The following is a 12,034-nucleotide window of genomic DNA, read 5'->3' as shown; positions in this document are numbered from 1 at the left end:
CACCCTGGAAGAAATGAAGTCATAATCAATTTACCTCATAAAGTAACTAAAAAATTGTATCTGATACACAGTGTACTAATCTCCAGAAAAATATAACTAGAAATTACAAACCCTTGGATTTTTCTGTTTACTTGGAAGTCAAGAATACAAGAGACATGAGACTTTAACTCATGTTATCAGGACCTCATTTTAGTTTAAGCAGGTGACAGAAATTCAATAACAGTTCTAATTCACTCTTGGAATGTCTATTGCATGTAAGTGGTATTCAAGAAAGACTGCTTGATGTCCAAACTGTAGTGGACAGCTAATTTCCTGTGTCTGTCTCCATACCTCCTTACAAAAGAACAATTTGATTAATCCCCCAGGGGGAAACTGAATAACATATTTTTGCAATTGGAAAGGAACACTAGCAAGCCAAAAAATGATACCATTCCCTGAATGTTCTGTATGTGCCAATCTTAAAAGTAAATGCATGACAGAGTTTAAGTATCCAAGTATGCTGACAAGTAACTTAGGAGAACATCTCCTCACAGCTGTGTTCCTGCGTATACTGAGGCACTTACTAGGTAAAATAATCTGAGAAATAGAAAGGAAGTGGCAGTAACCTGAAAAATCTTGCAGACTTTTAGAATGCTCTTTTATTTTTACATGGAGGTATCAGATGCATTAATAAATCCACTTATAAAATCAATTGAAAAGCATCTCTTCAGAGATTATGGAGATGATAGAAAAGAATGCCAGTGCTAAAGAAGCTTCTGTGCAGCCAAAAAGTCAAAATCTTTTTTTTTTTAAGTCAATACTATGAATGAATAGTATTACTTTCAATATTATTAAAGAGATAATCCATGTCAAAAATGTAGTTCCAGTTTTACAATGTTATATTTGAACAAGGTATGCCAATCAATATAAGGTATTGATAACCTTCGTATGAATTTTCAGGGAAAGAAAAAGGTTTAGCAATTCAAATCATCTTCCTTGTTTTATAGAATACATGCATTTTCTTTGTCCTTAGAGGTCTGTATTCTGTAGTACTCCTAAAATACTTATTCTTGTATTATGTAATATTACCAATGCTGACACAGCATCTGTACTCACACCTTTCTCACAGAGAGCACAATGTCAAAAAACAAGCAGTTAACTAGGATAGTAAATTTTTTTTTACTGATTAGGAATATTTCCATTTTGCATACACTCTGGATTTTTTAATACCTGTTTTAAAGAGAATCTGAAATATTTATTTTATGACCTTCTACCAGAGCAAATGTATGCACAGCATTTCATAAAACGCTTCAGACACTAAGTAAAACTTTTAAAACCAGAATACTTCAACTATTTTTTGGGTGCATGAACTTACTTTGGAGGATGTAGAGTCACATTCCTGACAAATCCATCCATAGCCAGTCTGTTTAGGAGACTTTTTCAAGGGAGGGTCTAGACAGCCAAAATGGTAGCAAAGCCTGCATTCATCACATCTGCAAGAGAAAAACAAAATATGTATTTATATTAAATGGTACTTCTGTACTATTTCAGATTGAGCTTCCCTGCAATTCTCAGCAGAAAATATCCTGATCCATGATCATAATAAAGAAAATCAATTTTCTATAAGGGGTAATTTTAAACAGCCACTTCAAGTACGTTCTGCTTAATCTGGAATATACTGATGCAGACACTCATATATCACCTTTGTCATCATCTTATATAAATGACAACATTTCAAAGACTTGCAAATTAATGAAAAAAGTGCTTAAATTTTTAGATACTTCAGTGTCATTCACTGCCCTTTTTTCCCAGAAATTTTAACCTTTTTAAACAGTGATAATATTTATTTTTCATAGTTTTAAGACATTGTTTTGCACATGTAGTTTTTTAAGGAAAGATTTGTGAAAAATTCACCTACATATAACTCAAGTATAATTTACAGCTATGAATTATATTTTTTACACCAGAACTATGTGATTGATAAACAAATGTACAAAATATTTTCTCACTCATGCTGAATTTTCTGTAAAGGGCATTAATTTAAAAAGATTTCACTGTGATCTTTCACTTATAAAAGTGCTCTGTGTACACACAACAAACTTATATTCTTTAATAAACCTTTCATTAGTGTTCTGTACTATACATGGTCCACAGAAAAAGCTCAAAACATACAGCATAGCTATTGTTAACCTACTTTTAATGTACCACAAATAGAAAAAATGCTACAGTAGAACAAGTGTTTCATGAAGGGATTTTTAAATTAGAACAATAATAGGTTCAAAATGAGAGATTTTTTCAAAGTAAATAATAGAGATTTTCATATACCCTACTGAAATTCTCTTAATTTGCATATCCCACTGTATTCCTTTGTATGAAAAGGAAAGCTTTTTTCAAATTTACTTTGCAACAGTCTCTTCATTAAACAGTCTTAAACACTGAATTAAAGCCAATATAAATTATTGAAAAAATAGGAAAGAGTAAATGTTTAAAAATCTAAATTCTTAAAGAAATTCCCCACACTCTCTTTATCTGCTTTCCTGGCCACTCATTTTTTCCTCTACAGTATGTACAAACACAAAAATGTCCAAAAATTGCAGTAATAGCATGGCACAGGCATCACCAGATCACAGACAGAGGGATATAATTTATCAATGAACAGACAGTGCATCACAGCAGATTCAACTAATGGAACATACTGCTGCATTAATAGAACATAATGCTGACTTCTCCAAAAATTAGTCTGCAAACAAACAGAAGTAACTGTTTTCGATTATGATTGTTTAACCTAAGTAAATACTTTTGTCCTTGCTGCCAAGGCATTGTTTGCCAGGAGTCCCAGGTAACACATGAGCACTGGTCAGGGTACAGTATGTACTCTTTTTCCACTAAATAGAAATTAAAAGCAATAATCTGACTATTCGCAGGATTCAACACTCAACTGACATGGTTTTGATACTTTTTTGAATATGAGATATACCATATTGCAATAGATATCCTTAGGATTGCTTAGCAGTGACTCAATCTAACTCCAGTGACTCAATCTAACTCCAGGACTCTAACTTAAGCAAACACTTAAAATAGAAAATCATTCTCAGTTTTTAAGGACAGAAGAGTTCTAATGTTGAAATATATTACTTAAAATCAGGAATACATCCAGTTTTATTTCCTGTGAAAGGTGTATTAAAATAATAAAAAGGTTGAGAATGGGAGATGGGATAGGTCACACTCCTAAATCCCAACAGTGTATGTGACCTTCAGCAAAATATTAAGCCTCCTCTGAGCCTCAATGTTCTCATCTGTAAAGGAGCATATTTTTACTAACCTATTTCTATATCTGGAATCTTATGCATGTCAGGGCTTGCACTTGAGCAGTGCTTATCAGTACTCCATTCATGTAAACTTAAGGATCCTCTTAAGTAACTGAAAATAAAGAAACATACTATTTCTGACTGATTTAGAGTACTTTCAGAGGTTAATCCTAAAATATGTATGTGATTGAAACAGTATCAATTTAGATTTTTCATTTTTTTTATGAAGGTATTGCTCTGTATGTTTCTATGTTCAAAAGAAAATGATTCCCCTTTAAAATTACACTTTGGCATCTCTTACATTTTTACCATTTTGTGTCTAGAATGTGGTACTTCCTGACTGCACTTTCAGCCATGTTTCGTCAGAATACGCTGAGGGAATTCACAAAGCCGGGTTGAGATAACCATGACATTGTGAAATTAAATATGGATCTTGAGGCACCATTCTAAAGCGCAATGTTTTTAATATTTATTGTCATTAATTTTTATCACTTCAGACTGTTTAGTTTGGTAGAATAAAAATTGCATTTTCTTAGAATGAGTTAAAAATATCTATATGAAAGTTTTCAGATACTAATAGCTTCTGTCCTCATCTGCACAGCTGAAGAAATGCAAATAAGTATTTTCATATATCAAAACCCAAAAAGCTGCATGGTGATTAAAGTGTAGCTATACCAAGTATTTTTAAATGCTTGGTTCCTACTACTTTTTACTGGAATATGAATTCTGTACTGGAAAACAGAAATTCACGGATTCTTAAGTTCCCAGAGCCTGATGCTGGGAAAATGGATGAATATACACTGCACCTTGGTCAAAGATGCTCTAGCTGTCTGGCAAACATCGTCTGCTGAGACTGACTGGGGATAAAACGTGAAGCTTACACACATTACGGTGAAAAAAAAAAATTGGCATTATTAATTCCTAATTCCAAAAGCAAACATTGCACCCAAGTTAAAATGGCACTAATAAAACAAGATTAATCCCTCAAGTGTATATTATTAGCTGTGTTCTTTTGTCCAGCAACATAAAAATGACAGAAATCCCACCATCATATTCAGAAAATAAAATTCAGTGACACCAAATACAGAGTATTTTTGACTTAGTTACAGAGAATGAAATTGTTGGGTCACAAAAGATGTCATGCCATGCTGACAGTCTCGCAGACTGTCAGTAAATGCACTCACAGATCCATCACATCCCGGACATTTACAGAGGAAAGGAATCACGTGGCATCATCATTTACGAATATCATCCACTTCCATCCTGAAGATGGCTCAACAGGACAAACAAAACTGTTGATATGGAGAAGAAAGGGAAAGAAGCCACTTCCTCCATATTCAGGTTGTTGAAATTTTTACCCTTGTGCATTCAAGGTCACATGTTCAAACAAACTAGCTGGTATTTTATTCTGCTGCTATTTGTGTATAACTGTTTTTGTGGTGAAGCACACGATTTACAAGTGTAATTAAGGGGTGGGCCATCTTCAGCGGCCTGGTGAGGTGCTGTACTGAAACCTTTGTGGAAATAAAAGCTGAGCTCCACACAAAGACAAGCTAACCTAACCTCCCAAATTACCTCTAACTGACAGGTAATTGCTTACTATCACCATTGTAACAAGTCTGAAATTACTTTATGCATCAAAATTAAAAATCACTGTGCTCCTCATTTCAGCAATTAATGAGGATAGATATATGCCCACTAAATACAGAGAAAATGGAGTGTGAAGAAGAAAGGTGAATTCTGAAGTAATTATGATTAAAAGTTAAAAAAAACCCAACCAAACATTTTTTTTACTTATAGGAGAATGCATGTCAGCTACATCTTCACTGCAAGAAAGCTTGATTAGGCATTTCCATACCTGAAATATGTTTGCTTTGTTCTTTAACAGAGTGATCTCCATCTGCTCTTGTCCTTGGATTGTTTTTATTAGTTTTTTTAGTAGTACAGCTAGAAGTGCTAAAGCCCTATCGTGTTCATAATTAACCAATTATGCTCTAATCAATAGTGCAGATACTGATTTTACAATGTAAATGAGATAAATGAGATAATGACTGGGGTCAATCTCATTTTATTTACAAAGCTCAGCACACACATCCAATTTCATTACATTGCATCTACCTGCACAGGAGGGAGTCTTATCAGTTGGCCTGCAGAAGTCTTCCTGCAAGCACTGGGGAAAAAGACCTGTGCATTTACAGAGGAGCGGTGAACGCAAAACCCGCCCGCCACTGGCACGTTTGTAAGTCACTGGTTAATATCATCAAAAACCACAAAGAGCTGATTCAGCCACAGCGAAGAAACCTATTTTGCATTCACAAGACAGCATCACCCATCTATAGCTGTAAAAATAATTAACTACATGTCCCTGAAACACAACATTAATAAGCTAATCTTTAAATACAACTTTCCAAATATGCTTCCGAGACTACAGAAAATCTCACTTATGTACGCATCATTGCACACCGCCTGCAGTGTCATGCCAAAAGGTACCATGGTAAACAAAATACAAAATTCCAAAATATAAATACTGCTCCCGACTTGTCACAACAGCTTGGAAAGATTTACTTTAATGGAAAGTAAAAGATATAAAACATTGTTACATATCTCACCATTAAAAGTAGAGAATTTGTCATATAAGCCTTACTCTGAGAAACTCAGAATTAGTCAGAAAAAAATTAGAAGCTAATCCATAACTTTTAAACTCTAAGGGAGCTGCAGTGGGATGCATGTGTGTACATGCACCCACCTGCTGAAGGCATACAGCACAATGGCTACTCCAGCACCTGGGCAGATTTAAGGATGGTTTAAGGATAATAAGCATCATCCTTTGCTGGCTTGTTTTAGACCCCACTACGACTAAAGGCTTTTAGCACCTGAGGAAGAGACATCTGAGGAACAGAGGTTTCATGTCAGGCACCAGTCTCTCTCCCCTTTAATCCCGCAGTGTCCAAGTGCTGAGTCACTCTGGAACTGCAAACAGATGGAGACAGCATTTGGGGTTCATTTTAAATTGCAGCACATTTTTGATTTCAGACGAGCAACTTAAAATCAGCCATGACCACGTAAGTCACTGTCAAGATTGGCTTCTTATTAGCAGCTGCATGATATAAAATAGAAAGGAGCACATAAGCATTCCCAAAAACTCAGAGCAAATGAATGTAGCTCAAGTGAATTCCAACTGTGGAACCAAACAAATTACTTCAGCCTGGAACAGTTGAGGAGTGCTCCTGTGACACCTTACTGCAACCAGACCACAGGAGGGATAAATTCTGGATGACAGGAATGAACACTGTGGGGTGGGGTTTCATCAGCAACTCTTATATGTCACATCAAAGAAGGCACTTTCCTGTGCCCTTATTTAAACAGTAAAATTCAACACCTAATGGTGAGATAAATTTATAGTCCTCTATTTAGTGCACTGTTATTAATACTGTCCTAAAAGTACATTTATTGTAGTTACTGAAGGAGGAGCCAAAAACTGTAGCATGTTTTCATTATAGAATATGTGGCTAACACTCATCTTTTGCTTCTGACATTTCTTGAAACAATGTGAAAGTAAGCAAAGGTATTATTCTGTATCTTACCCTACCATGCTACACCAAAAACCTTCAATTCAGCCCAATCAATTCCAATACAAATTACTTTTATTTTGCTGTATATATCATAGGTCAAACACAAACCAGAAGTGATGCAGTACTTTATTTAGACTCTGAAATAGCAACTCCTTTGTTTTTAGAAAATAATTGACAAAATAATAAAACCCTATTAAGTATAAAACAGAAGAAGTTGGTTCTCCCCTTCCTGATTGCTACTTTTCCCCTTGGCTATAAATGGCATAACAACTAAAAATCTGTGGTCACCTTACAGTCTCTGCTCTACAGAACAGTTTTAAGAAGTCTTCTCACATAGGGAAGTCAAGCTTTAGGTGACTTTACCACCAGAAATGTGACACATTTCTACACTAAAATTCTTATGTGACTACATACGCATAACTTGTTGATTATAAACCTGGATACAGCCTAACTATATGACTTCCTCATACACAGGTACCTGTTATCCTGAATGACTCTATATTGTCACAGATGCCAGAAGTTCACCCACATTAAACTAAGGAACTTCACCTAATTTCAAAGTTAGATCTAACTTTGCAGTCAGTCCTGCGCTGAGTGGGTGGCTCAAACAGATGTCCTTCAAGGACTTCTGCAACCTACATCTTTCTGGATTCTAATTCTTTCATAACTTTGATTTAGGTAAATGAAATAATCTTTCTGGGAAGGATAATGCTATGGTATTATACTAAGTAATGAAGTCACATTCTACTTTGTATTATGCCAAGTACAATGGAAGTACACAAAAGGAGGTCTCTTATTTACATAGTGGTGGATGACAGAGCAGACTATCACTCTTCTGTTATGCCTGGAAGAGAGAGGGCATGGCTATTGCACAAAGGTGAGAGATTATACCAAATGAGGGATGATTATTGAATTCTACTTTTTTATATCTAATTTTATACCTAATTTTTGTATCTATTTTATACCTACTGCTGATGAAGACAGTGTATGGCCAAGAGAGACACATAGCCTGACAGAGCATGATGAGCTTAATGATCTTCAACTAAGCATAGTTTCCTGATAAGGTGCCTAAGTTCTTTTGGATATGGGAAATTGTCTCATCTCCTGTTTACTTAAATTTCTGTCCAACCTCAAAGGCATTAATAAAAACAAATAGCGTCTATCAATGATACTACAAAACAGCAGAAGAAAACAAGCATTAATATGGCTGACATCTGTGTAGCTAAATTTATTACACTAAACCCAAAACTGCCACCTAACTAATTTAACTGATTAAAATCATTATTTTAATACTAAATCAAACACCCCCTCATATCCAAAAACCTAACACTGATTATTTACGGGTAAGGAAGAATCTGAAAGGGTTATCGTTGTATGTCATTCCTACGTAACCAATGTTTTTTTCCTGAACAGTCTACAAATCTTTTTGGTTTATGAAACTTAAGTTCACATGTACAGCATGAATTCTAAGAATGCTGAAAAGAAACTTTATTTACTATACCTGTATGTGAACAGCTTTCTTTCAGCAAGAAATTAACTTTTCTCTCAGTACTGCAAAACTACACAACACATGGCTTTGTTAAATCAGTTTGCAAAATTCATCAATGGCCCACATGTACAAGTAGAATATAATATTATGAACACTATTTCAGATGTGTTTGCTTTTGTTAATATACAGCTACTGTATAGAACTTATATTTACAGCATTTTAATGTTTAAACCAAGAATTTCTGTGAAGACAATGACTCAAAGACATGCATTAAAGTAATGCTACACCAATTACAGACACTGAAAAAGTCCTTTGACAGACTGAAAAGTGTAAAATTTAAGAAGCTATTACCAAATGCTGGATTTGTTTTTCTGAAATACATCTAGTATTTCATGACTGCATCTATGGTACCACTCTCAGGTGTTCAGACTATTAATTCTACTGAATGGTGTACTATTTATGAACAACTAGAAAAGTCCATTATAGTTTTGAATATTGCCACCAAACATCTTTCAAAAGGTGAAACATCAAGTGTTAGCATCTGGCTTTCAACCTAATGATATGGGAAAGAGAAAGAGAGAAAGGGAGAGAGGGACAGAGACAGAAAGAGCAAAATTCTACAAGGAAGCTGAACTGGGGAAAAACATAAAAAATACAGCAGGAATTCACCTTAGGATTTCAAGCACGCCCAGGAAAATATCAACAATACTTGAAATAGTATTTAACACGCATTAGTCTGTCCTTAAAATCCTCCAATAGCAGAGATTAGTGAACTTCCCTAACAAACATCTCTAGTGCAAGTATTCTTATAATTAGACAAAAACTTTCTATTGGCTACATCATCTCGATACAATGTCGCTTATTTTTGGTCTGATCAGCTTTGAAGACCATTTTTTTTTTCGTTCTTTGTAGCAACTTCTGTCTCCATCATCTCTATATTAATTTAGGCTTTTTTAACAGATTTCTCACCTTCACTAAATTAAAGAAGTATTACTATTTTAAGCTATTTTTATTCATGTCTCCTGTGGTCTTCCTATCATCCAGTTCAGTTTGTTTGGTCCTTCTCTGTTTACCAAAGTGGACAGGATATGCCAGCTGAGACATTTCAAAGGGTGAGCTACTGATTTTCTGAATATTCAGAAGCACTTAAATGCAAGTTAAATGCAACACTTATTTCTGTATGTACCAGGTTTGATCAGTTTGATCAATGTCCTGTGATCCAGAGTCCCCCACAATCTCTTTTTTTTTTTAAGTGGCTCTTGGTATCATAATCACACAATCAATGGTGATTGGAGTTTTCCTTTCTGCACTGCATGCTTTTTCTGAATACTTTCTTAAAATTTTCTTTTAAATTCTAACACTGTACTCCCTCACATCCTACTGTCATCACCCACAAATGTAACCAAACACTTTATTTTAGTACCTAATAAGCTAAAGCAAAAATTAACAAAAGTAGCCTAATACTGTGTCCAGGAGAGCTTGAGTGGAACCCAGTGAGCTGAGTATCATTTGACAGTGACTCCATGGTAGCTGGTTGACTTTACTAATCAGCTACATATTTTATTGTAGCTTAATTAATAGAATCTCTAACTTATTAAAAGGAATATCACTGAAGTATTTCTGAAGTCTTACTAAAGCCAAGACAAGCCACATTTATCATTCTCTCCTATCCACAATACCTAGACTGTTTTAGTTTAATAAACAATCATAAATCACAGAAAACATCACTTTCTTTTTTTTTTTCATAAACTCAGCATGATGTATGGGCAAGGATTTTTTTTCTCCCTTGCTTACACAAGACTTGGACACAACTTTTACTTTCAGAATACTGCACAAGTGGTCAATAAACTTGGGCCTTTTCTTCCTAGAAGGGATTCATGGGTCCTTCAAGACCTAATTTCTGCATTAGTGTCTACTTCCCAGTGCAAATTTCTTTATTATTAAGGTGTCTTTGTGGGCTTGCCAATACAGAATGATAAGCATTTCTGATAGAGCCAACAAATATCTTAACTCTGAGATTCTCCCACCCCCTTTTTAAAATGAAACGACGTGTTAGACATCAGGTTAATTTTATTTAATATAATATTCAAACATGAAATGCCCTGGTAAGATATGACTCGTAGATAAGTATACATAAATTTGTATATTCTCCTATTACTTATTACAGCATTTAATTTCTTTTTTAAGTTTAAAAAATACTTTCAAATGGAAACGTGCCTTGATAGATGACAAAACCCACCATACCTCAAGAAAGTCAAAGATTATAGATCATAAAGTTACAAGTGTGATTGCATTAGAACAGAATTTTTCCGAGCAAGTTCAAGATGAAAACGATGAAGATGCCAGCACTCTGATACTGTAGATTTAAGAATTGGATCTGTACCATTTGAAGATCAAAATACTATGTGTGTATCTACCAGGATATTTACGGACGGAGACGAAGATCTCAGCTGTCACGCTGTGTGATCAGTTCTTCATTCCTTCCCCAACTTACAAAACAATTTCGTGTTTGTATTGGGAGGAGATAAGCTTGTCCTGAACACTGCCAGAGAAGTAAGCCAAATGAAACAAATGCCTGCACATACTCAATTTTTTCTTATTGAAAAAAAATAAATTCAGAAAGAAGTATAGGTATAGTTCTATTCACTCAAGTGTCTGGAGTCAGAAACAATTAGTTCATACTAATAAGCATAAAATCAATTTTTCCATGGCAAATCTATTCCTTCAGAATAGTAAGTATCAAGTGTTTTACAGGTCTCATTATCACTGAACATTTATTTCTTTTTTAGGAAACAATCCTTTTTACAGTAAGGTCTATGTACAACACAGTGTTCTATATAGAAATGTTCTTATTAAACTGTATATAAGTAGAGTGGCAGGCAGATGGCAAACCGTTGCTTATTTCTTTCAGTATCACCATAGAGGAACACACAATATTTAAGTCCCACAGGCTTCTGTCACTCTTCAATGAATCCAAGCATTGTATAACATCATTTGCCAACGAAACACAGGGGAAAAGAGACATTACTTAATAGGACAATCCTGACAAGACATTTATCCGGGATTTTTCAACGATGCACATACAAAATGTTCCTGAATAGTGCAAAAAAATGCAGGCAAATTAACTACCTTGTCAGTCCAAATAACAAACCAATCAATTACATTCTATCCAAGCCTGACAAGCAAACTCAGTGTTTTGTCATAATAAGCTTATAGTTGAGACAAGGTAGCTGTTCTCCTTTACTTTAGGTATTCTATTGAGAGCTTTATCCACATTTAAAAATCCTATTATAAAAGGTTTCCACGATTGCCTCCGAGGATGAGTTGTGGCAGAGTTGTGTCTCATGAAGGGTATCTACACAGTAAAGTGATAAGAAAAAAATATTAACATTGAAAGATCATAGCAGCTCTCCTCTGTCTTATGAAACATTTTAACATCACACTAAATTTAAGCAATGTGTATGCTCAGATCCAAACACTTAGACATCCACACCAAATTTTCAAGAATCTTCAAGTGTCAAAATATTAAACTGTTAAGTATATAGTATAAGTATCCTTATAACTCTTATAACTTTTTCTCAGAACAGCTCAAAGAACAAAGACAGTCCACCACAAGATAGAGAAGATAATTTTCTTTTTTTTTTTTTAAATCATAAAAGCATCAATTTAATACAAGTAGGCTTGAT

General features: G+C 34.6%; 1 protein-coding gene across 4 annotated transcripts in view; it reads right to left on the bottom strand.

Moving 5' to 3' along the window:
- The window catches only part of PHF14 (PHD finger protein 14), a 161,718-nt gene that overhangs the window by 52,571 nt on the left and 97,113 nt on the right, over nt 1-12,034 (bottom strand). For 3 of the 4 annotated variants that reach the window (XM_058832675.1, XM_058832678.1, XM_058832677.1), the window contains exon 17: nt 1,355-1,472. In XM_058832675.1, coding sequence (XP_058688658.1) covers nt 1,355-1,472 — 118 coding nt within the window. Of the gene's footprint in view, nt 1-1,354; nt 1,473-10,400; nt 11,704-12,034 lie in introns of those variants that run through there. The other variant, XM_058832679.1, reaches the window with a different exon arrangement.

The sequence above is a fragment of the Poecile atricapillus genome, chromosome 2 (genome assembly GCF_030490865.1).
Source record: "Poecile atricapillus isolate bPoeAtr1 chromosome 2, bPoeAtr1.hap1, whole genome shotgun sequence".
In the NCBI taxonomy this organism is placed as follows: Eukaryota; Metazoa; Chordata; class Aves; order Passeriformes; family Paridae; genus Poecile; species Poecile atricapillus.
This window is presented reverse-complemented; position numbering and strand designations above follow the sequence as displayed.